At 34.7% G+C, this 27,500-nt stretch overlaps 1 protein-coding gene and 1 long non-coding RNA gene across 2 annotated transcripts in view; one reads left to right on the plus strand and one right to left on the minus strand.

Annotated features, from left to right (window-relative positions):
- Positions 1 to 27,500, plus strand: part of LOC136835505 (uncharacterized) — a 224,523-nt gene that overhangs the window by 189,266 nt on the left and 7,757 nt on the right. The gene's annotated exons all lie outside the window — the stretch shown is intronic.
- Positions 1 to 27,500, minus strand: part of LOC136835504 (organic cation transporter protein-like) — a 55,607-nt gene that overhangs the window by 10,243 nt on the left and 17,864 nt on the right. Inside the window, exons 3-8 of the mRNA XM_067099091.1 lie at positions 4,821 to 4,953; positions 4,358 to 4,451; positions 3,481 to 3,584; positions 2,673 to 2,827; positions 1,568 to 1,736; positions 640 to 787 (exon numbers count right to left, since the gene is read on the minus strand). Coding sequence (XP_066955192.1) covers positions 640 to 787; positions 1,568 to 1,736; positions 2,673 to 2,827; positions 3,481 to 3,584; positions 4,358 to 4,451; positions 4,821 to 4,953 — 803 coding nt within the window. The remainder of the gene's footprint in view (positions 1 to 639; positions 788 to 1,567; positions 1,737 to 2,672; positions 2,828 to 3,480; positions 3,585 to 4,357; positions 4,452 to 4,820; positions 4,954 to 27,500) is intronic.

Genomic DNA, 27,500 nt, shown 5'->3' on the forward strand with positions numbered 1-27,500 from the left:
GACCTACAGCTTATTGTGGAATCCAAACCACATTATACCGAGAAATGAATTTCTATCAACAGAAATAAATTCCTCTAATTCTCCATAGGCCGGCGGGAGACTCGAACTCGGGACTAACAGAGTGCTAGCCGAGAACTCTACCGACTCGTCCAACGAGGAACTACCTGTTATGGGTACAAATCGACATGGAGCCAAAGGATTAGATTGAGTAACAAAGTGAAGGAAGATTTTGGGGGAGAAGGGCTTAGTGGAGGAAAAAAGTTAAGTATACCTTAGTTTAACCAGACCACTGAGCCCGAAGGATTAGACTTATTTAACGTGGCTAAGAACCAGATAGCAACGGGACCTACAGCTTATTGTGGAATGAACCACATTATAACGAGAAATGAATTTCTATCACCAGAAATAAATTCCTCTAACTCTTCATTAGCCGCTTAGTGGAGGAAAATCCTTTCAAAAGGAACAGTTGGAGATGAAGAATGAAGGCAACCAACCCTTCAGCATGGGGTTATTAGTGTGGACTAAGAAGAATTAGATTAGAATATAAATTGAATATATTTTACTTATGAATGTTTTCCTCCATGATTTTGTTTATAAACTCAAGTCTCAAGTACAGAAGTCTTTAAGTGACGTGCTCACTTTGCTTTGCGTAACCCTCGTCAGCTCTTTCATGTCTTCCTCCGGTATGGGCGAGATGCCGTTCCAGCGAGCCGCCTTCTGCAGGATCTCGATGGCGCGGGCGTCCTGGCCGCGCACAACTAGCCATCTCGGGGATTCGTCGATGTACCTGGAATATTTAATGTTTATCTTTTTATTCATCGATTCTTTTATCTTTATATGTTGGATTTTTTTTTTGTCAGGTTTTCTTTTTTCATTCCAGTGGGCCTATGTGTTCGTTTCATTTAACCGTTTTGTGAAATGTTTGTTTGTTTTGTTTCTTTGTATTCGTGTCGTCGAGAGAGGCTCGTGTCTTATTTACTATTTATTTACTGATTTAGGATTTCATCAAGACGTATCCAGGGTTGAGGAAGGTGGGGGAAGGTGGTATATTAATGGAGGAAGGTGGTATAATAACTTAAACTTCTACTAGAGATTATGTCTTCCCGGAGGGAAATAAGATCAGTTTTGGACCAGGAAGGAATTTTTAGTCGTTGTAAAGGGAAATGCTTATCTTAACCTGGAAATAATAGACAGCATAAAGAACTGTGTAGTTTATTCAAGAGATAATTTACAGGGTACCAGAAAATAATGACTTGAGTTTCAAGGAACAAACTTTGGATATCTCGAAGCTCTTTCAAATTGAGATTATTATTATTATTATTATTATTATTATTATTATTATTATTATTATTATTATTATTATTATTATTATTATTATTATTATTATTATTCAGAAGATGAACCCTATTCATATGGAACAAGCCCACAGGGTCCACTGACGTAAAATTCAAACTTCAACAGAATATGGTGTACATTTGAAAGAGGTAACTGAAGGTAATAGGAAATACTGAAAGAAGAGATCAATTATTAGAAAAGAAAAAGAGAAGAGTAATAAAATTTTACTGACCACAGCGCTGGGAAGAGAATAACGGTGGGCAATGAAACGGCGAATTGGAGCCAGCGCCAGTCTCTTATGAAATAGGCTAATCCACCCCAGATGACCGTGCCAAATGCCCAGGGCAGGGCGAAGAGCACCCCCACCGTCGACCTCGCCGCAGGGGCACATATCTCCATTCCTGCATTGGAGTTTGGACAGCCATATTGAAGACAAGACAAAAACGTGTCTTAAATAAGACTTTTTTTTTTTTTTTTTTTTTTGCTCAAGAAGCAGAGATCATAAGATATTTTACTCCATTACTCCATTTTCTGCCATGGAGGTAAAGTGGCCATAATTTAAAAAAAAATTAAAACTTGACATGTTTCCTGTAAACCTAATCTGAGAATAATATACAGATTGAAAGTGAAACCCACAAGATTCCTGTGTTTACTTGTAAATATTCACATATTACTAGAATCACAGTTAGGACTTGAAAGTACTCGAGATTCTAGTAATATGTGAATATTTACAAGGAAACAAGTTATACACAGGAATCTTGTGGGTTTCTCTTTCCATCTTCAGAAGAAAACTGAAAGACGTTTTTGTTTGGTAATATTCAGATTTATATGTTGCATAAGCAACGTGAATAAAAGTGCATTTTAATAATTATCTTAAAAGCTAAATGAAGACTTGTCTTTTTGCTGATTAATGAAGAGTTGGTGTCAAGGATTATCATTTGCTAAAAAAATAATCTAAATGACGGTTTTTATTTTGTTAATAGAGACATTAATTAATGAGATCGCTTCATTTAGACGTTTTAATGAGAACCGTTTTTAGGAAATGTCTCAGAATTTGAAGCAGTCTTTATCGTATGTAATTCGAAGTTTAATGCTTTTTATAATTTGTAAATCTCTCTTTTTCTCTCCACGACAATACAGTTACCTGAAATTTAATTTGTCTTGCAAGTTTTGCTCAGAATAAAATATCCTTGCCACCTTGCCCGGTCACTCAGACATTCCACGACAGAAGCAAATGGAAATAAAAAAAAAAAAAAGCTAGTTAATTCATAAGTGACTCGTTCAAAAAAAAAAAAAAAAAACTAACCGCAATCAGAAATTTTTTTTTTTTTACTAACCAAGTATAAACGCTGCATTCATGGTAGGTGTGTGCATGAGACCCATGAGGAATCGAAATGCGAGAATGGTAGGCATGGTGGGAATCCAACAGGCGATTAGGCTTAGAACGAAATAGGTTGTGGAACCGATGGTGAAGAGGAACTTGCGACCGTATCTGAAAAACGGTTGAGAATTGTTGAATGTGCTGCGTACGTATATATATATATATATATATATATATATATATATATATATATATATATATATATATATATATATATATATATATATATATATATATTTATATATGATAATATATATTTACTATATATATCAGTGTTCTATATATAGTTATACATATAAAAATAAGAATATATTACACGACAAAATATACGTTTATATTAACAAACTGATGTAATCTTGAACTATAGTCTATCAGTGTTTGTTATGGTTAAAAAAAGCCCGTAAGAATATATTATATACGACAAAATCATACGTTTCTATTAACAAACTCATGTAATCTTGAACACCGAAGTGTAAATAGTGTTCTTATATATATATATTCATATATATATATATATATATATATATATATATATATATATATATATATATATATATATATATATATATATACAGATTGATAGGTATTTATATATACATATTCGTGTGTATATATATATATTATTTATACATACTGAATGATTCTTCCGCACACGAACATGATTGATTAATAATGTGAAAATTGGCATTGTTTATCGCTAATCACGGACATTTGGGGCAAATCACCGTGAGAACGGCCTTGAAAATCCTGATATTTAAACTTACTTGTCAGCTAAGATACCTCCTATTGGCGCCGCGATGAGGCTCCCGAACATGTAAATGCTCTGGTAGATGGACCTTAGATAAGCCCTGCTGCATACAAGGTCGAACTGAATAATAGATAATGGGAGAACTTTGGTTATTATTTTCTATATGTAATTCTGATTTTTTTTTTTTACTTTTGTTTTATATTTTATATACAATTCTGGTTGTTTTTCACTTTGGGTTTCTATTTTTTGTATAATTCTGATTTTTTTAAACTTTTGTTTTATATTTTATATATAATTCTAATTGTTTCTCACTTTGGTTTTCTATTTTTTTATAATTCTGATTTTTTAAACTTCGTTTTATATTTTAAACTTTTTATATTTTATATAATTCTGATTGTTTTTTTTACTTTTATATTTTTTATAATCCCGTTTTTGTTTTTGGTTTTATATATATAATTCGGATCGTTTTTTTTTTACTTTTTATATTTTTCATAATCTCGATTTTTATTTTGTTTTATATTTTATACTGTATATAATTCTGATCGTTTAGTTTACTTTTTCATATTTCTCATAATTCCGATTGTTTTTTTTTTTTACTTTAGTTGTATATTTTATATATAATTCTGATTGTTTTTAACTTACAGTAAACAAGACAATCTCCTTATGATTCAGAAATGGTGATTCTATTATAACTAAACGGCATTTCAGTATATAATTAATTTTTCCTGCATTTATTTAAAAAAAAAAATGGACGTATCACACAACGAGGTGGCATCGAATGTAGTCTTTCGATACAGAAAAGAGTAATTATATTTAAAAAAATTATGAGTAATTCAAGTACGAAATTATGAAGGATTGACATAAAGAGTGATGCTTATTGATCATATATTTACCTCTGACGTCATGGTGTGGCCGAAGATGGTGTTGTCGTAATGCCACTCTTTGCACTGTCTGGAGATGTTCCCAGAAGTGTAGTAACATTGGTCTCTGGAAGTAACGGAAAATTAGCCTAGCGTGCAACCGCCTCTCTCTCTCTCTCTCTCTCTCTCTCTCTCTCTCTCTCTCTCTCTCTCTCTGCAGCGTCCCTTCGGCCCCTAGCTGCAACCCCTTTTGTTTCTTTTACTGTACCTCCGTTCATATTCTCTTTCTTCCATCTTACGGTCCACCCTCTCCTAACAATTGATTCATCGTGCAAGTGCGAAGTTTTCCTCCTGTTACTGAGAGAAAAGAAGAAGTCACTGAGAGAAGAGAAAGAAAAGAAGTTACTGAGAGAAAAGAAGAAGTTGAGAGAAAAGAAGAAGTCACTGAGAGAAAAGAAGACTGGTTAGTACAATAAAAAAAAACTTAACGACTTACGTCTCAGTAGCGTTATCACCAGAAACCTGCGAAGTTAACGTAAGCTGATCCTCAGGCGGGATGACGCAGGTGTGCTTCACGGCAGGTGCTAGAAAGGCCACGGCAAGGGCGTGGTAGACAATCACCTGAAACCCTGTATATAGAGGGGGAAAATATATTTCTTCTTAAATTCTGAGTTAATGATACCTTCAAAAGCATTAGCAACACGAGAGAGCCAAAACCCAAACCAAAGGATTTAAAAAAAACGGAAATTCGAAAGATCAAAAACCAAACCAAGGGAAACTTGAAAACATATACGAAAGAGCATTGAAACAGCAGTCTTGAAAGCCATTTAGTTTATATATATATATATATATATATATATATATATATATATATATATATATATATATATTATATATATATATATATATATATATATATATATATATATATATATATATATATATATATATATATATATCAGTGGTTTAACCGTCGACTGGAGTCGTTGGAAGGTATTATATGTCGAGTGTTCGAGACACTTCAGTACCGATCCATTTCTCACTTAAAAATTCCCCTTCGGTTATAATTCCCCTTCGGGAATATTCCCGAAGTAGCGTGAATTGGATATTAAACGACATTTGTAGCTTCATGATTGTATATAAATCACGGTGTGATAAAAATTTCATATATATATATATATATATATATATATATATATATATATATATATATATATATATATATATATATATATATATATATATACTATATATATATATATATATATATAATCGAAAATTATATGAATAAGGCTTAGTAATCGAAAAATGGAATAAGGCTTAGCTATGAAATGGAACAATGTTTTGCGTTTACAAGACTCTGCATTTCAATATTCCTCTCTCGTTAAAGAATGCTACTGTGATCTGTTTTATGGAAGCTTCCCGAACTGTATCTAGAAGTTATTAGCTATAGTGATCTGTAATATTTCATATAGAATGCGTCAGCAGCAGATTATGGCTGGTTGTTGGTTACTGACAGATTCCAATTGCTAATTTACCTAGGTTCTAGTTCATGTTCGGAAAGGTAGAACGATTTTTTTTTATAGAAAATTCGAGTTCCTTCAAGGAGGGAAAGTAATTGAAAGATGGAATATTTGACTGCTATTTTATGGGTGTTTTTGATACCATAATGACAAATAAAATTAAATCGTAAGCAGAGATGAAGCATCAGAAAGACCGAACTTCGTAAGGTTTGCAACCTTCAGCATCTTGAGGTCGCTTAAAACGGAAGATTTTTATGGTAATCATCTTTAGTATAAACTTTGAATTAACTTGTTGCGTTCACGTAGACATACTGTATAGGATTTAAATTCTGTATTGTGGGTCATTGTGCAATACTGGAACCCGTGGCGACTAAGAAATGTGCAAAGTAAGTATATTGACCACCTTCGCTGTACTGCCATTCCTTGCTTTGACATTCGGAGGCTACCATAACAATTTTAACCTCGGCCTACGCTAGTATAAATACCAAACAATGCCCTAGCTTTAAGTTGGCACTTGAGGCTGGATACCAAAGACTCCTCATGTTCCACGTTAAGGTTAAGGAATGGAAACTCTTGACTTCCGCAGTTTCTTTCATTTTTCGTAGTGTTAACCTCCCTTCTATTCTACTGGATAAAACCTAGATGTTGTGACGCCAGTTTTGATACATATAATCAATCAATTAAGGCAGACTTCTTACTCGTAATTGGATTCCTCCTATAACTATTTCCCTTCTATGACTCGTTCCTATAACTCGTTCTCTAGAACACAGTAGGTTACATAGCACACCATTCTTGTGCCTCACAGCACGCAGCTCTTAACCAAAGCTGTATTGTACTCTGGCCTATCTTAGCTGCTACACAGCACGGGTAGCCTGGATTTACAACATGAGTGGCATTTAACTAAAGATCGGTCTTTTTCATAACAGCGTATTGAAGAATATTGCTTATTTTCTAAGCCTACATATGATGTCACGATTGTAACAACATGCATTCATAACATAGCGCAACTTACATAACATTTTCGTGACAGTTCTCTGTTCTTTGTTGTTACTTTATTGTAGAAATACAAAAACTGTAATGGCACCGTGTACAAAATCAGTTCAGACAAGTGCATACCTTTTACGAAGGAGAAATGTTGCACTAAAATTGCAAAACAGTGGGAGCTCACTCCCACTTACTTTAATTAGAAATATCTAATTAAAGCATATGTATATTATTATTATTATTATTATTATTATTATTATTATTATTATTATTATTATTATTATTATTATTATTTTTTATTATTATTTGATAATCAGTGCAACATCTGTCAAATGCTTTTGCTCTTTACCAGTGATTCTAATCATCGCTTGCCCAGAAACATGTCATTAAACCTCCCATGAAAGTTTTATATTTGAATATTTACTGGGTTTTATTTGCTTTCTTCTTATTGATTTTACTTGCATTATTCAGTTATGTATACACACACACACGTATATATATATATATATATATATATATATATATATATATATATATATATATATATATATATATATAATATATATATATTTATATATACATATATATACATACACACACACAGCTCGTATCGGTCCCCATTTTAAAGGTTCACGATTAAAATACGTTTTCTTTGACTTAAATTTCGTTCATAGAAAACGAAACAAACGTATTTTCCTGGTTCATTCTTTTACCTTCTTCAAAATGTAAACAACCTTAATTACATTCATATTCAGTTAACTAACAGCCCCAGATTATGCTGAAACAGTGTAACATTGCAATATCACTAGACTGTTATATACTGATTGTGGCGTCAGCTATTACTGTAAGGTGATTTGGATATTGATTTCAAATTTACTGAAAAATTATTTTAAATGTCATATTTTATTCATTGATTGATTTGAGCCTGTAAACTGATCTAGCAACAGCTACGGCCATGGAAACTGGAAATACCATAGGCGATGATACTGATAGGCCAAGCTCCACCCACAAAATATGCGGCATGTTAATTACAAGTGAATGTGCTGCTAAAAATATTCTCGTGAGATCTTCAACTGCAAGAACTTATTATTTTATTGTGTGTGTGTGTGTGTATATATATATATATATATATATATATATATATAACTGCTATATATATATATATATATATACTATATATATAGGTGCAATAGTTGTTGTGGTTTCTTAGTCATAATACATTATGTAATTGTTTTCAATCCATATGGCTTGCTCGACAAGCGTTTCACTCCGTGGGTAATATATATATAATAATAATAATACTCAGTCCCAAGAGCCTCTGTCAAATCGTTATCTTTACTTGAGGATTGGCAAGGGATTTAGAGCAAAATGGAACATGCCTTCAATGGTGCAGCTTATTTTCTGAAAAGGATTCTCGTGTTAGGACAGTGAGGAAAAAACACACACCCACATGTAAAATATAATTAGGATAAATACACCGAAATCAAAAGGCCTATTATGATCTATCTAACACTCTGAAACTTAAATTTTACTAAAGGTTCTTTGCAGCGTCCCTTCGGCCCCTAGCTTCAACCCCTCTCATTCCTTTTACTGTACCTCCATTCATGTTATATTTCTTCCATCTTGCTACCCCACCCTCTTATAACAGTTATTTCATAGTGCAACTGCGAGGTTTTCCTCCTGTTAAACCTTTCAAACCTGCCTACTCTCATTTCCTTTCCAGCGCTGAATGGCCTCAAAGGTCCCAGTGCTTGGCTTTTGGCCTAAACTCTATACTCCATTCCATCCCATAATGAAGATCGCAGTTTTACTTGGGCATTTTTTTCAGCGCCTCTGTTTAAAAGAAGGCGCTGATGGTCAAATTATTCGGGTAGGCAAATGAGAAATGAAATTCCTTTAAAACGTAAAGTGACAGTTGTATCGGTAGAAGTCGTTTTAATAAGCAGTTTAAATCATTCACAATAAAGCGCGTCAGATAAGATTAACAATAGCGTAAGAGTGCAAGACAACTAATAAAAAATGCACCGAAGTTTCTTCGACGCAATAGAGTTTTCTGTCCAGCCGCTACAGCGTATAATCATGGCCACCGAAAATAGATCTATCTTTCGGTGGTCTCGGTCTAATGCTGTATGAGCTGCGGCCCATGAAACTTTAACCACGGCCCAGTGGTGGTCTATCCTATATCGTTGCCGGAAGCACGATTATGGCTAACTTTAACCTTATAATCTTAAATAGAATAAAAACTACTGAGGCTAGAGGGCTGCAATTTGGTATGTTTGCTAGAATGGAGGGTGATGATCAACATACCAATTTGCAGCCCTCTAGACTCAGTAGTTTATAAGATCTGAGGGCGAACAGAAAAAGTGCGGACGGACAGACAAAGCCGGCACAATAGTTTTCTTTTACAGAAAACTAAAAGTGAAACTCCCCCTAATAGTCTTTTTAGTTAAGCACAAGGAGATTAAAAACAGAGTTTTTAGTCCATTTACTTGCAAAAAGTATTAAAAGTTAAAATAATTTAGCAACGTTCTTAACCTGATAACATCGTCACCATAACTCTAATAGTTTGTTATATATATTTGTTAATGTCTTTTTGATGCACAAATTTTTTTATTCTCTTTAACTATCAGTTGCTTACCTCGTCAGTTCGGGTTGATAATCTGCGTAAAGTTTTAAAGATAAATTTTTTTTTAAAAAACTAGATTCTGTCGGTACTTAAACTATATATATATATATATATATATATATATATATATATATATATATATATATATATATATATATATTTATATATATATATATATATATATATATATATATATATATATAAAACTATGATGTAAAGAATTTTAAACATATTGATTCTGATGTAAGGAATTTAATCTATAGATTCTGTATACTATATATATATATATATATATATATATATATATATATATATATATATATATATAACGATGATGTATTTCTGCTTTTTTGTGTTTCCTTGTAACTTCAAGGAAATAGTAGACGTTTTGTTATGTTTCTCTCCTTCCTCTATTTAAATTCTACACATATATGTATATATATATATATATAATATACATACATATATATATATATATATATATATATATATATATATATATATATTTATTGTGCAATATATGCATACATACTTGTATGCAAAAAATATATTTTACGTTCATTTATTTTTTTAAATGTACAGGTTCAGTGATCGTTTGCCTTATATGCCTGTCACTTTTGTGCGTCCTGTTAAAATTATTCTAGGTGGACTTGACAGAGAGAGAGAGAGAGAGAGAGAGAGGAGAGAGAGAGAGGGGGAGGGAGAGGGAGGGGGCACAGGTATAGTAAATTATTCTGTATAGGAATGGGCGAATCTCACGAATGATTTATTCAAAACAGGAATAGAGCAGCATTCCTGACGCATCCAGATCCGTAACGGGAATCAAAACTCAGTGTTTTCAAAGACCGTAGGAAGTATGAGGAGAATTAGGGAGAGAAATAAGAAGATAATTTTTCTCTGAAAGGCCCGAAAAGAAAGATATTTATGTAGAGCAGTGCCTGAGTAGGCTCACCTTTATTTGCAAAAACCCATAGAAAAATAAGTGACAGAATACAACAATGGAAGATCAGTTTACTTATGGAACCCTAGCTACTTCTACAAATTGTCGTATAACATTGATCCGTCGAAGATAACTGCATCTTCTTTAAGGAATTTACCATCCATATCTTGATTTTCTACAGAAGTATTTTGCCTTTAATTTCCAAAAGTATTTGCGGCACTAAAGCTTTCCCCCTTGGTACTATACCTGGTCATTGGCCCTAACTACCATATATCCGTACTTCCATCTCGAAGTATCTCAGTAACCCTAATGATTCAGCCCCGAAGGGGGTTAGTGCCGTCAGTGTACCTCACGGGGTGCACTGTAGGCATTACTAAATATTCTTTGCAGCGTTCCTTCGGCCCCTAGCTGCAGCCCCTATCATTCCTTTTACTGAACCTCCATTCATATCTTTCTTCCATCTTGCGATCCACCCTATCCTAACAATTATTTCATTGTGCATATGGGAGGTTTTCCTCCTGTTACACCTTTCAAACCTACCGACTCTCAATTTCCTTCCCAGCGCTGAATGACCTCATAGGTCCCAGTGCTTGGCCTTTGGCCTAAACTCATCGTACCAATTCCAACCCTAATGATCATTTCCTCAGTCAACCTAATAAAACTCTCAAACTTTATTTTAGAATATTCGTCAGTATCCCAACCAAACTGTGCTATTTCGGCCACCTCGATCTGAGCTTCAGATATAATGTTGTTGTTTTTGACTGAGCTGGTTTTATGCCAGCACGGGCTCTTGCTCATAGAGCAGCCCGTAATTGAGATATGAGGAAGAGAAAAAAAAATCATTTAATTCCTTTTGTTTATCTTTCATCATTCGTGCGTGTCAGTCCGAGAACGGTAATAGTAGCGACTCATGATTCACTGTTGTCACAACATCAGTGAGAGTTCATTACTTATACATTCTTTAAGTTCATTACTTATACATTTTTCAAGACTCGTTACAAACAATATCAAGTGAAGATCATTATTTACTTTCTAGATGATGAAGTCAGCTTAACCTTATTTAATTTTGTGTCAACAACTTGAAATTTGTCTCCTCTCTCTTGAGAGAGCTATGAACTTCATAGTCTCTCTCTCTCTCTCTCTCTCTCTCTCTCTCTCTCTCTCTCTCTCTCTCTCTCTCTCTCTCTCTCTCTCTGCTTGCACCTTGAACCCCTTGGGTTTGTAGCATTCTAATTTCCAAGTGAGGTTATACACTGGATTTTAATAATAATTGTAATTATTGTAACAATTATAATAATAATAACAATAATATATTATTATTATTATTATTATTATTATTATTATTATTATTATTATTATTATGTATGACATTAAGTTATGATTAATTTGGCATAATCGAAAAAATGGCCTAATTATAACTGTTAGATATCTTGTAATATCTAACCGAATATCCTTTATCCGGTTTTAACTAAATTCTGGAACGCATTATTATTGTTATTATTTAAAATAATAATAATAATAATAATAATAATAATAATAATAATAATAATAATAATAATAATGAACTGACTTTGGCCATGGCAGGTATTGTTAATAGACTTATTTTTTATTACTGCTAAGGATATTTTTTACATGAAAAGCTTGTATATATATATATGTGTGTGTGTGTCTGTGTGTGTATACTTTACATGCATGTATGTATGACCATCTTCACACATTCATGTAGCTGTGTACAAAATACGACGAAAGAAGATACAGAGACTTATAAATGTTAAATTACATAAAACAAAAATCTGTTATCACGTCTTGCAAACAATTTTCATATGACTTCCGAACCCTATTTTTCCACGACAAATAACCCAGCTTTTAAATTGTAATGATAAATCTTTCGCCTTACAAAAGTGGTTAGAGAAAAGATTAAAATTGTGGAATACAAAGAAGAAAATGAGACGTTCCACATTCATCCGTCAACTAAATCAGGAGAATAAAAGTTTCATCCCGACTATTTTGTTGCCGTTGATATTCATCGTTGCAACACCGTAACGCGTCTCGAGAGTCTGGGTCTGAGAAACAGGAGGTTGTACGTATCGATGTGAATGTATTGTTGTTATTCTTCAGAAACATCCGCATTTTTTACGAGTGCCGCCTCATTTTAAGAATCTTTAACTCGAAAGTTGACTTATTCGTGTGTTTTCTGTATGTGTGTCCATGTGTTATCTTGAAAAGTTTTTAAATGATTCATTTAAATTTGTTGGAGTTTGGATAGAGGTCAGATAAGCTCAAATATATATATATATATATATATATATATATATATATATAAACTATATTTATATAAAAAGTTACAAGCTTGATTGTACGGATACTTGATAATGTGGACATTTGTCCAAGAAAGCTTGCAACTTTTTAAAAACTCCATTAAATACCATCCAGTTTGAATGAGGTCCTTTATATTCTACTAATGCACAGAACAATTGTGTATGTGATAAAGTTAATATATATATATATATACACATTTTATATATTAATAAAATATATATATATATATATATATATATATATATATATATATATATATATATATATATATATATATATATGTTTGTATGTGTGTGTGTATTAAACTAAATTTTCTAAGTGTTTGTTTAGAACGATGATAATTTTTTATGTTGATATTTTAACAAGCGTTTTCAGAGGTGCGGTCTGTGTGGGTGCTCTCTGATTTTGTAAATTGAGTAACTGCTCCATAAAGAAAATTTAGAGTGCTGTAGAGAACAGTGCGCTTAACGCTCGTGAATATAGGGCAACAGTTCGATTAACTCTCCTAGTAAAATCATATTCTTTTAGTAGATTGTGAAATTATCCCTCTTCTGTACATGGGGTAAGAAAATCATTTCTTTACTTTGCATTAGCTAGAAAAAAAAACTTTCATTTGGAAATTGAAATTTCTAAGATATTTTGAATGTCTTCCATACATCACATTCGACGCCTGCGCTTCAAAGACTTTTTAAAATGTATTTATCATTCTTTTTATGTCAATCATTTTCTTGTTTTACTTGTTTCCTTAGAAAGCCGCCAGGTGACAGATGCTAACAAAAAATATAATCCAGTCAGTCAATAATCAGCAATAATGGAAGATACAGTCATACCATTATTATGCAGAGCCAGCATAGCGGACATTATTTATTGTTTTTTAAAGAGAGCTTATTTCGTAGGTCGAATCATTTGGTCATACTAGAGGAAATCGACAAACGAACTTCCTAAACAAAACTCGCCAGGTACCAATTTGGAATTTGCGCCTCTCTTTGATGTTTAAGTCTCGTGAGAAGATGGGAAGACGTTCATAACGTATTCGGTAGCGCGAGTGAGCCTGCGCACGCGATTCGGTCTTTGTTCTATTTAAATTGCATATTACTGACGTGTTTCCTTCGTGTAAATGATAGATGGGCTACCCAAACCAATGCTTACTCATTGCTGTAGTCAAAGTTTCAAACACAACTTGCATCATACCTCGTTTCGTACTTGAATGTTACATCTTTTTCTTATAGTATTCTTCACCTTTCAGTTTTCTGTAAAAGAAAACTATTGTGTCGGCTTTGTCTGTCCGTCCGCACTTTTTCTGTCCGCCCTCAGATCTTGAACACTACTGAAGCTAGAGGGCTGCAAATTGCTATGTTGATCATCCACCCTCCAATCATCAATCATACCAAATTGCAGCCCTCTAGCCTCAGTAGTTTTTATTTTATTCAAGGTTAAAATTAGCCATAATCGTGCTTCTGGCAACGACATAGGACAGGCCACCACCGGGCTGTGGTTAAAGTTTCATGGGTCGCGGCTCATACAGCATTATACCGAGACCACAGAAAGATAGATCTAATTTCGGTGGCTATGATTATACACTGTAGCGGCTGTACAGAAAAATCGATTGCGCCGAAGACACTTCGGCGCATTTTTTACTTGTTTATCTGTTGTAAATCGCACGAGAGTTTATAATTAAGTATGTATAAACTTCCTCATTTTTAAATTAAACTTGCTCATTAGAAAATTACTTTTCATTTTAAAATGATTAATGTAAGTTTACGTCCCGACCACAAATGTCTTTTTTAGAAAAAGTTTTATTTTCCTCCGTTTCAAATATTCGAGAAATGTAAGAAAAACCGATTTAAACTGCTTCGTCTGGTTATTTTTACGCCTATTTGAACCAATCTTCTTCCAGCGCAGTGTCTCTTCTTTTGAGTTCAAACCCCTTGTTTCTGCAACACGTTCAAGTGGAGTTTTTACTCAATCTTAAACTCGCTGAAAGGCGAGAGGAATTCTCTGAACGATGCCAGATACGACTAGAGAAAAATTAAAAATTATATTTTATCGTTTATTTCTTTTATATTGCTGTGAATTATTGCGCTAGTTGCTTGAGACAAGTCTTATTGCTGCTACTAATGTTGCGGTTGCCGTGATTGCTGCTTTTGTTATTAATGATTATAAAATAATAGTGAATTTGAGATTTATATAAAATAATAGTGAATTTGAGATTTATGATACTTGTGCTCCTTAGTGGCAATACAGTTAATTCATGATTCTCGTTAATATTTTCCTTTTTTTCAAAGTGAGAGTTTTGTATCTCTCTCTCTCTCTCTCTCTCTCTCTCTCTCTCTCTCTCTCTCTCTCTCTCTCTCTCTCTCCGTCTGAGTCTTCAATTCACCAAAGAAAAAATATGTTTCGTTATACTTAGTCATATTTTTTGTTTAGGACTTCGCTTATTATTATTATTATTATTATTATTATTATTATTATTATTATTATTATTATTATTATTATTATTGTTATTATTATTATTATTATTATTATAGGAGTAGCAGCAAGAAGTAGTAGTTAGTTGTAGTATACGCAGTGTTCATTAATATTATGCGTTTATAGTTGCATTGATACCATCTGGATATTTTGAATAGGCTTTTAAATCAATATACTATCATGATTGTTGTCGATGTTATTGCAGATATAATTATATTTTGCGCTATAAGTATTGAGTAGCATCTTGGTTGTGCATATTATTATTATTATTATTATTATTATTATTATTATTATTATTATTATTATTTATTTTATTATTATTATTATTATTATTATTATTATTATTATTATTATTATTATAGTATGAACAGTATCTTGTTTTTGCACATCGTCGTCATAATTATTATTATTATTATTATTATTATTTATTATTATTATTATTATTATTATTATTATTATTATTCCTTACACCAGGGGTCGGCAACCTTTTGGAGACAGCGGGCCAGACAGCTATGCAATGTCTTGGAGGAGGGCCATGATCTCAGATTTACTATATTGATCGCTCAGCTCCTCATAAACTAACAACTGTTAGATAATTAGTGTCCAGGTGTTCAGTTGGCGGGCCGGGATGAAATCCTTGATGGGCCGGATGTGGCCCCCGGGCTGGATGTGGCCCGCGGGCTGGATGTGGCCCCCGGGCTGGATGTGGCCCCCGGGCTGGATGTGGCCCGGCGATGGCCTCGGCCGACGGCCCGCGGCTGGAGGTTTTTCGACCCCTGCCTTACACTAACAATAACTTCATTATCCATCACCTTGGAGATTAACATTGAACTGTTGTGTTGATTGCCCAGTAAGCTGAGAATAATCTCCCTCCTCCTGTTGCCTAGGGCCAGACGAAATCCAGTGTCCTCTGATTATCTCACCCTTTGTTGGAGTGAGGCGGAGGGGGGGGGAGGGAGTGGATTGAACACCCGGGAAGCATGCCCAAGGCACATGATTGGAGTGACCCACTTTCTTATGGAGGTCGTTCTGTTTGTTTGATTCTTTGAAGGAAGTTGGAGTTTGTGCTTTTATGTCAGCAATAATATTGATAATGATGATATTTCAATCAACAACTCTTTTCATAATATATATATTTTTTTTAACTGTTTGTGTCTCTTCTTCAGGGTCTGAAAGTAATGATTTTCCAGATAAGGAAATTCAGTGACATTTATCGGAAAAAAAAATCTCAAGGAATGCTGGGGCGTAATACTTATATTATACAAAGAAAATGTCAGTGATGCTTAGTTGCATATTTTGTACATAAAACAAGTGAGACAAAAAGCTCACAGTCTCTTTCTGCATCAGGAATTAACTTTTTCCGTGTTATTGTCCATTTTTGAATGCCATAAGTATATATATCAGAAAGGCATCACTGCTCATACTTTAAGTAAATAAATGTCGGCGTATCGGTAATATTCGCGGTTTGCTGCGCCTTCCGGAAGGTATATAGGACCCTTCCCCAACTGGTGATAGATAAACAAATTGGTTAAAAGGTTTCGAATTAGATTAAAATTCATGTGCTTGCACGGGCTCTTATTCCCAAAGCAGCCTGTAGATGTAGGTACCTGGTTGGTTGGCTCATACTCAGCCCTCGTCCAAAAAAAGGCCTATAAGTTTAAGTTTGTTAAGGTGTTAAATAGAATAAGAGGCATGATAAGGACCTCTGGACCTCGGATCAACCAACCGAGACGACAGAGACCCCGTTAAGTTGTAAGTTAAAATCCCAAAAACGTGAATCAGAGCGCAAATTTCTCTCAGTTGCCTTAGTGGCCAGTTATCAAGGTGAAATCGATTCTTTCTGTAATTTCTGTATTATTAGACATTCTGTCTTGAATTTCCTTTATTTTTTGCTATTCAGATTTTAGTCAATGTCTCCACTACAAGGGCGTAGTCAGGAATATTTTGTAGGGGGAGCCAAAACACTTAGGACTGATGCGTACAATGGACCTAATTCAGTGGTCTGAAGAAGTGCTAAATAAAATTTTAAACAATGTAAGTGATGTAATGAATGTAACACTGTGATATGAGGAGCAGTAAATGACGTATACTGTAAAATGTTATAATATTTTATTGAGGTCTCAGAAAACCCCGTTCTTTTTGCCAAGGATTATCCAAAGTAGAAAAATAAACATGAAGTGCATTACTTCAGCTTATCTTTAATTGCTCTCTCTCTCTCTCTCTCTCTCTCTCTCTCTCTCTCTCTCTCTCTCTCTCTCTCTCTCTCTCTCTCTCTTTTAGTTTCCTGAATAATGTTCCAACGCACGCATATACTGTATATGCTTAACAGCGTATAGCAGAACACTTCCCTCGAGAGTAAACCCAACAGTTGAAGCATTTGAATCAAACCCCCTGGAGTCTCCACATCATGTCCTTATATGAAATTCTTAGATTACAAACACCATTTGATATTCCCTCTTAGATTACAAACACTATTTGATATTCCTTTTTAGATATATAAATATAAAATACAAACACCATTTGATATTCCCTCTTAGATTACAAACACTATTTGATATTCCTTTTTAGATATATAAATATAAAATACAAACACCATTTGATATTCCCTCTTAGATTACAAACACTATTTGATATTCCTTTTAGATATATATAAATATAAAATACAAACACCATTTGATATTCCCTCTTAGATTACAAACACTATTTGATATTCCTTTTTAGATATATAAATATAAAAATTTATTGGTACAGTACATTAAATGGAGATATAAGTTAAAGCTAAGTATACTTTAGTTTAACCAGACCACTGAGCTGATTAACAGCTCTCCTAGGGCTGGCCCGAAGGATTATACTTATTTTACGTGGCTAAGAACCAACTGGTTACCTAGCAGGGACCTACAGCTGTGTATTGGAACCGAACCACATTATACTGAGAAATGAATTTCTATCACCAGAAATAAATTCCTCAAATTCTTCATTAGCCGTCCGGAGACTCGAACTCGGGCCTAGTAGAGTGCTAGCCGAGAACTCTACTGACTCGTCCAACGAGGAACTGAAAATGGAGATATAAAACAATGATAAACTTATAAAGCACGCTTGAGAGAAATAATTAAGAGTCAGTCTCGTAAAGTTACCATTATTATGTGTCGCAGTAAAAAAAGCTCAAGACTTTCTGTAACTAAAACTTTACGCCAGAGAACGGAGAGTTCCTGAAGGAGATACGGAACATTTCCTAGGGAAGCCATCACTAGAGATGCCTTTCTGGAGGGAGCATGGGTGCCCCTGGAAGGGGGCACCCTTCCTCCAGGACCTCCTAGGAGAGAGGCAGGGCTCTTGCCAGGCTGGGATTCATTCCTGGAGGAGGGCTAAGTCTTCGTAGAGAATGTATCCCTCAAGGAGAGTCTCTAGCACCTCCCCGGGGGGGGTGTCATCCCTGGGAAGTCCAAGGGACTCCTTGCATGAAGGCACTGAGTTGCGTTGGCCTCTCCCACCTCCTCCCAGTTGCTAGGTTGAATTCTGGTCGTAATACTTCATTATTTTAATATTAAAATGATTACCGCTTCATTACTTGCACGTTTAATGAATATTTTTTCAAAGAACGTGAAATAGAATGTTCACTGACTTTGCTTTCGATTGTATTCTAAAAAACTGATATATAACTGACAGAAAAAGTAATATACTCTAGACATAACACGGCCACATTTAATGAGACATTTCTGCTCCCAACGAATTATAATGATTTAATGAGGAACTCCTTCACTTATTATGAGTACCACCCATGTGTTCAAGTGAACATCATAAGGGTACAGTTTGCTAACTTTTGTGTAAATATAGCAGAAGTAAATGTTTCCTCTCATCTTTCGCCATTGCTTATACTTCTGATATACAGATAAAATCTTCGTCTTAGTCCAAAACGAAGAATTCGCCATATTTGTATCTCTGAGGGCAATTCTACACTCAAATTCACCTATGAAAGCTTCATTGATGACAAAATTTCCTCTCCGGACGAATCAGTTAGCCTACACAATGAAGGCAGACTCTTCATCTCTGTTGATCCTCAAGTGCAACAGGTGCTTGTGCACCAAAGGTCCTTTCCCCCTTCATGACTTTGCAAGAATTGAACAGGCTGTCCCATATCTTAGTCAGCAACGACAATCAGTGAGGTCCCGTTATCGATCACTGGTTGAAAAAAAAAGCTGTGGATAAAAGTAATATTGACGAGACCAACCGCCCAACCAATACACAGCTCCTGAGAGGATCAAACTCTTTTATAATGTAATTATGTCTCCAAGGTATAAATAAGGAGGGAATGGTGTGAAAAGATATGACAAGAAGGAATACAAAACTGACTGAAGAGAACATTGAAATGGAGTGATACTTTGTTACTGGAAAAATAAAGCCAGGAAGAAATGTGAAACCTACTAAAGAAAACATTGAAAGAGAGTTGGTGATTTATTGCCAGAATAATAAAACCCGAAATCTGATGTTGAAAAACAAACCAAGACTCAACGGAAAGGTTCCACTACAGTTATGTAAGTCTCTATTGCCAACTTCAGGTAAGAGATCAGCCAGGGAAGAAACCTCTCAAAATGTTAAGATTCTGCATTACTCTGGGAAATTACCACTGTACGTTCGTGGATGCTCTCTTTCCCCTTAAACATGAACCCACTTTAACACAACCAAGAAAATGCGTCCTCGACTAATCAGCATGAAGAGAATGATACCCACAGTGGGAGATCAGCCAAATTTTGACATAGAACCAAGGTAATCAGGACAGAATCTAGAAAATAGCAGAAAGTATAGGAAGAATCCGTGTCACTCTCAAGATTTGGTAGCAAGTGTGGGGATAAAAACTCGTGCGGCACGAGGACGCATACGGAGACCGAATCTGCGCATGCGCTGCGTTACCGTATGATAAATTTTCTCTTAACAGATAAATTAATCACACCGTCCAAGGCATCGTTAGAAAATTAACTATTTACTGAAGTAAAACGCTGTTAAAAACAGCGAGAACAAACAATGATTAACAATATTATATATGTATTTGTTAGATGTCATAAAAAATGTATCTATACCTATATGAAGGACGTATGTTGCCTTGTTAGTATGATCTGTTTCCACGACTGGAGAAAATTTAGCATGTGAGAAAATTGAACTTATGGTTACCAAGCGCGTTGCATTATGAATTTTATTAATTTATTTATTATTTCTGCTATGTATTCGGTATTAACAACTGAATGAGGTTACTTTGTTCTCTAAGGAAATCATAAAAAAAAAATCTTAGTGTAGATTTTGTGTCCTTCAGAGAAGTGCCACTTAATCGTAAAGCATGTTTTGACGGTGCGGTTTTTACTTGATTGACAAAATGGGAACGGCTTTTTGGGGCACAGATGACAAATAAAGCATTCGAGAGACAGTTCCAACCTTCACAAAAATAAGCTATTGTTTGTAAGTCATCGCCGGTTTCGTGACCAGCCCTTTTTTTTTTTGCTTTCTTACTGTCAAGTGATCTTTCGCAGAGATAAGTATATAGTGACACAGAGTGAGAGGAGAGCTTGACAGTCCAGGAGCCAAAGGGTGTTTGCATGCATGAATTGGCCAGAAAATTGCCTGCTTGATTTAGTTAGAGGGTCCACTGGGACACCTTTCTAGCGAGGGTAGACATCTAGAAACTCGCCAGTTATCGCGTTATTCAGGGTTTTCGTTGAATTTGATGAAATCAAAATAACTTTTTTTTTAAATGTATGAGTTACATAAATTGCAATAATTCAGCAATGAAATGGTCAACAGAGTTCGTTCACCTCTCAAAACAAAGCTTAAAGAATGATCTATTAAATGGATACAAGCACAATAAGATTAGCCACTACCCAAGGCCACAAGAGGTCAAAGTATGACTTTTCTGATGAGAAACTAAAATCCATGACTTTTCATATTTAAATAATTGTGAAAAAAGAAAAAAAATAAGGTTTCCCAAAATTTCAAATGATCATTATATGAACTGAGAACATAGAGTAAACTGGATTGATTAATTTTTTGCATCCTTATTACCATCCCCAAGAATACGAATTACGGCATATATCTCTTATGTCACAGTATGTTGACCCGGTATATACTCCTTTTATTGATTGCTACACAGGGGTTAAAATAAGTAAACAAGTTTTCCCACTCATTTCAAAAACTTGCCAATGGTGTGCCTAACCAGAATGTAAAAGCATTAAATGTTCAATCTATTCGTCTGTTTTTCACAAATATTTAAATATCAAAAGTCATAGATTTTAGTTTCTCATCAGAAAAGGTCATACTTTGACCTCTTGTGACCTTGTGTACTGACAAAGCTTCTTGTGCTTATATCCATTAAATAGATCATTATTTCTTCAAGCTTTATTTTGAGTTGTGAACGAGCTCTGTAGACCATTTCATTGCCGAATTATTGCAATTTATGTAACCCATACACTTAAAAAAAGGAGTGACTTTGATTTCATCAATTTCAACGAAAACATTGAATAACACGATAACTGGCGGGTTTCTGGATGTCTACCCTCGCTAAAAAGGTGTCCCACTTAACCCTCTAACTAAATCAAGCAGGCAGTTTTCTGGCCCTTTCATGCATGCAAACACCCCTAAGCCATGACTTGATCTTTGTGTATGTCATTACTTATGCGTTCATGTGTTGTTACACACACACACACACATACACACACACACACACACACACACACACACATTATTATATATATATATATATATATATATATATATATATATATATATATATATATATATATATATATAGAAAGAGAGAGAGAGAGAGACTTACATATATATATTATATATATATATATATATATATATATATATATATATATATATATATGTGTGTGTATTTATATATGTGTATATATATGTATATGTGTTATGCATGTGTATATATGTATGTATGTATGAGAGAGAGTGAGAGAGAGAGAAATTTCTCTCACACACGCCTCCTGTCCTTAGAAGGGGTGGCTTCAAGAGGTGCCAACTGCTGATTCCTAGGTATTCATTCGTTGCATAGTTCAAAAGTGGCACCGTGGATTTTGAGGATTCCTGCCCTTAAGTGGTTTCCCTGGCCCAGGATACGAACCCATGTCTTTTTGCTAGCATCCTATCCAATCCTACCCAAGACCTAAAAATCCATCCTTCCACTATGCCAAGAGGTCCTTGGCGCAGGCTTGACGCCCAGATGGGGTACGTTCAGTTCTGTTGTATATAAGCATTCGTTTACAAATACTATACAGTGGACTCTGTTAAATAACTGTTTGCATTTGCATATATTCTCCCGGTAAAATGGTTCTTGAATGAGATCATAGTAGAGATTGAGCTCTGATTATTTTTTCTGCCCAGATTCATTACATAAGATTCTCAGTCGACTGTCTAAACAGAACTTGCCTTTAGAATTCAAGGTTACTTGCCACAGGTGTTTGTTTGTCCTTGTTTATGCTGAAGCCTTTGGTGCAAGTTCCAAATATACTGTTTATCCTCAGCTTTACTCTGTGTCGGTCAGCATAATCATCTTCTCGCCACAATTGACTCTCCTCTGCAGAAACATTTTCAAGAATTCTATTCAGTAGATTGCTAAGCTGAAGAACATCCGGAATTGTAGTCCCAATTATTTTTCAAAAGATGTGTTAAGGCATGAATTCCCTTTTGCATAATCTGTCTAACATTTATTTAATGCCATGCTTATTCCCTTGTTTGTATTTCACTACAAAACTTGTATATTTGCTTGTTTATCGATTTTAACAAGCAAGCATGCCGACACAACACTACTTTCGCAAGGTGTTAATTCCCTGATCTCTTTTGTTCGATTCCCAAGTCTAATTCCAGTAAGTAGAAGTTTTGACAGCATAATCGCTAGGTTTTTTTGTGCTGTTTGCAAAATCGTTTAGTCCATTGTCTCGAGACGCCCTTGTGGAAATGTCTTGAGACGCCCTTGCGGAAATGACCAATGTCCTTAATTAAGACTGTTATTAATATTTCAAGAGAGGCCATCACATTCCACGCTGCGTCCAGCTGTGGAAACAGTTCCCGCAAGTTGGGCTTGGAACCTCCAAAATTTTGTTAGCCCCTCCGGGTTGGGAACAGTATTGTCCAGTATAGGTTCAGAGGTCTATAATTATCGAGGCCACCCCTGGCAATCTCTATCTTCCAATGACAGGGATTGGTAGATGACCAAATGCATACTATTCAGGTCATTGTTGAATTCTTCATGCCTATTGCAATTCTGCAACGTCATCATCGAGAATCAAACTTGTCACGCGTTCAGCTTCCTGCGGTCATAACGCTGAGGAATCTCTTATGGAGGTGAATAAGGCTGAATCTCACCTATCCCACCCCAACTCACGGTCCGTGAACGCCCTCAATCAGTGCCTTAAATACTGAGGCACAACCAATCCTAGAGGTCCCATTGGATTCCCCTTCTTGACCGTATTTCTTTGAGAAAATTAAATGTATTTTAATCTAAGGAAACGTGATAATTTCAGTGCAGTTTTTATTAAGTTTTGGAAACTAAATCTCATTTATATTTTACGCGTGCTGTCTCGTTAAAGATAAATCTCTTAAAGGTTGATAGTAATTAATCTTACAGAAGTGGTAAAGGTATTTGCATCCAGTCTTCAAGAATCAACATTAAGTTTGGGTGTAAGCGTGTCAGACTAAAACCGTAAGGCTGCTTCGCATGCGTTTGTGCCCCTGATGCTTTTAAATCCTTATTCTTTAGACCAGTGGCTCTCAACTCGCTCCAGGGAATGGCCCACCAGCATAATAAAAATAAAATATCATGGAGCATTTCATTTTTGAGTAACGTTAAATATACAGTAAAGATTTTGCTTTTGAAGTACATTTCTTAATCATGAATTACAAACTAGATTTCGAGAAAATTATATAAAATTGTTGACTTAAGCCGACAGCTACTATTTTGGTCTCATTTTTCTGTGCAATCAGACTATTGGATTAACTTTTCACTGACAAGGTTTTCAGTGTTAGGTGTTCCAGTATATTTCCACAAGTAAGGGAAGACTGATACTTACAGGAAATGGTTCAGAGAGGTGCCAAGCGTTTAGAAACTTCGCCAATGCCTGGATAAAAAATTTGTGCCACGAGTGTGCTAGGCTAGGCCCTGGTGCTGCAGCCTAAAATAATTTCATTATATTTCTTAAATAGAAATAATACAGTAAAAAGAGTGGTCAGTTATCTACAGGTATTTGGATAAGATTTCTCGTGCCAGATATAGTGAACATCCTGTGGACCACCGGTTGAGAACCTATGTTTTAGATGGCTACAAGACCGTGGCTGTTTTTGTGGAAAAAGGAAAAACGCAGTAAAGTCTCTGTATCATTGTCTGACCCAGAAGTTCTCCGAGACATTATCTGGCTCCGCGTTGATGAGATTTTCACCAAACGCAAGGATAATTTTCCAAGAAATGACTTGTTTGTCATTTTCTATAAAAAAAAAGATATTGGGTAACATGATTATTGTGCATGTTCACAAGTTACATTAGCCCAAATACTTGAAAATAATTACGGCCTACTGTAATATCTGTTAGTCAGATGCTCTCCAGAATCGCTTAATATAAATGTATATTGAATCTTGGCAGCACGTTTACAGAGTACAGTTATGTACTAATGTTGGTCAGATGCCATTATATCTGAGTGGCCAATACCAGTGATCATTCCTTCTCTTTCCTCGAAAAGTATGGACCAATCTACCTGATAGTTTTGTGATTTTTATGACTGCTGGTGCCACAATTTACCTGACCTCTTTCGTAATTGCTGTTTACTCGTGTCTTTCTTTATTTTTCTGTAATTTGATTATATTACTGTGTTTTTTCCTAAGTCACACGGGTTATGAATTCCATGGAAGCTGGCTTAGCAAGGTTTACAGTGGATAGTTTCATATGAATAATTAAATAGTGGCATATGAATATTCTGTCTTCATGAATAATAATTATGATAAGAATGGTCATTATTGTCATAATTATTAAGTAGTAGATGTAACGTAGTCTCAGTAGTAGCAAATAATAATAGCATAACTTAGTTAAAGCTTACTTGTAATTATCTGTTTAATATCTGTCATTTTGATAGAAAACCCGACTTGTATAGGAAAAATAAAATTGAATAAAGAACGACTTGTATAGAAAAAATAAAATTGAATGAAGTTTCAAGGAAAGACCTAAAAGTTTCAAGTGGAAAGGATAAAAACATCTTCGTTTGTGCGCCCATGAATGTTGATAAATACTAGACCTCTTAAGTAAAAGACTGCGACTCAAGTAAAAATTTCAAGGGTGAGTTTCGTGTGAGCGCATACACAGGCAGCCAGGTGCCACAATAGTCATTAGAGAACTGCCTTGAAATAATATTTTCCAGTTAGCAGGTCCTCTCATCCTGCCTTGTTTAAGTTCTTCCAGCCCCCACACACTCTAGATACATACTTACAAGATAAAATATTCTCTCTCTCTCTCTCTTTATATATATATATATATATATATATATATATATATATCCCACCATCTTTCTTTATATATATATATATATATATGAAAATAAGAAGGCCCATAAACACTATTTAAACAGTTTGAAACCATATATTTCAGGCACTTGTTTCTGTGCCCTGTTCGATATGGAATGTGCAATGATAATTGCGCTCCGATGGTGGTTTCTTAGACCAAATTCCCTAGTGGTTTGGCCTCATTATTAAAGACTCGCGTTTCGTCATCTTCTTCAAGGGTAAAATTTCAATGGCGTCCGATTTCCAAGTGACAGGTTCATATTGTTGGTTTGATTGATGATGAGCGCATCTTTCTTTTGTACGGACAGGCAGCCAGTTAATGTGCCCTGTATTTCAATAGAAAATTCCCGAACTCTCCGAAGCACATAAGTACTGACTTTTTGTGCTCTGTTATTCTTTGCGAAATAATATGACAATTCTAGAACATCTTGTAAACTCCGGCTTCTTCCCTTTTGTTATTTATTTAAGTATACGTTAACGAACGACCAGGTCAAGAACTCTCATCCTTTTGGATGTTTTCCTTGGTTTTAATAGCTAAATTCGCTAGTTCCGACCATAAAAAATTTAAAACAGAATGGGAAAAACCTACCGTTCTAGATGTACTGATCTAGAAAACAGAACAGGTATTGTTAGAAAACCCACCTTCGCTGTCTCCTACATTCATTTCTCTCTACACGACTCTCCGTAAAAATCATGGTAGGGTGCAACCTATTCCTCAGGACTTAGGATATTTGTTACCTGGATCAAGAATTTAACACTATTTTAGACATTATCAGGAGGGCTATTTGTTCAGGGTCTGACAAATAGATCAACAAATAGCTTCCATACGAGATCCAGGCCACCGAGCAACTCAGTTTTCTCCCTTTCGTTCCATTATATCCATAGTTCGCTCGTTAATATATAAATATAGTTTATACCGTGTAGTAATTGTCATGACATTTATAGGTAGATATATCGGTATATGCTTCGGAGAGTTCGAGAATTTTCCTACATATTAGAAATACAGGGCATGTATACAGTAGTTGGTTTTAGTATACAAAGAAAGATGCTGGAATCTGCTATACAATACAATATCGTTATCAGGAGGACATTGGAAATCGGACGCCGACACCTTAATCTCGCACCCCTGACCAGAAACGCGACCGCCAGATCCATCGCCAAACGGGAGCTAATGGGCCAAAACCACTAGGAATTTGATTAATCCTCTAACAAGAAACGCCACCTCCTTAACATCGGAGGCCTAAGGCCACACCTTCATGTTTTTGTATATATACCATTGTAACTTTCCCACCTGTCCATATTCTACCAGTGAACAGGGCACAGAAACAAGTGCCCAGTATATGGATTTCAACGTTTCTTATCTCTTATTTTTCATATTACACTGTAGAGAGACATTCATATATATATATATATATATATATATATATATATATATATATATATATATATATATATATATATATATATATACATACATACATACATACATACATACATGTCTCCTCTCTCTCTCTCTCTCTCTCTCTCTCTCTCAAACATTCTTGTACACATTAATGTAGATTGTTGTATGTTTGTGTATAATTCTTCCATTCTAAAGAATAGTTGTAAATTAACAGATGTTAGTGTTATCTTCAAGGAATAACACGTAATATTCTGAGTTGATTTTTGGAGGCTTCAACACTTCTTACCAGCAAAATTTTCAATACAAAACACTATTTCATCTGTGAAATGAATCCATGCCTTACGTCGCAATTCATTTATGCTATCTCC

This window comes from Macrobrachium rosenbergii, chromosome 55, assembly GCF_040412425.1.
Source record: "Macrobrachium rosenbergii isolate ZJJX-2024 chromosome 55, ASM4041242v1, whole genome shotgun sequence".
Taxonomy (NCBI): domain Eukaryota; kingdom Metazoa; phylum Arthropoda; class Malacostraca; order Decapoda; family Palaemonidae; genus Macrobrachium; species Macrobrachium rosenbergii.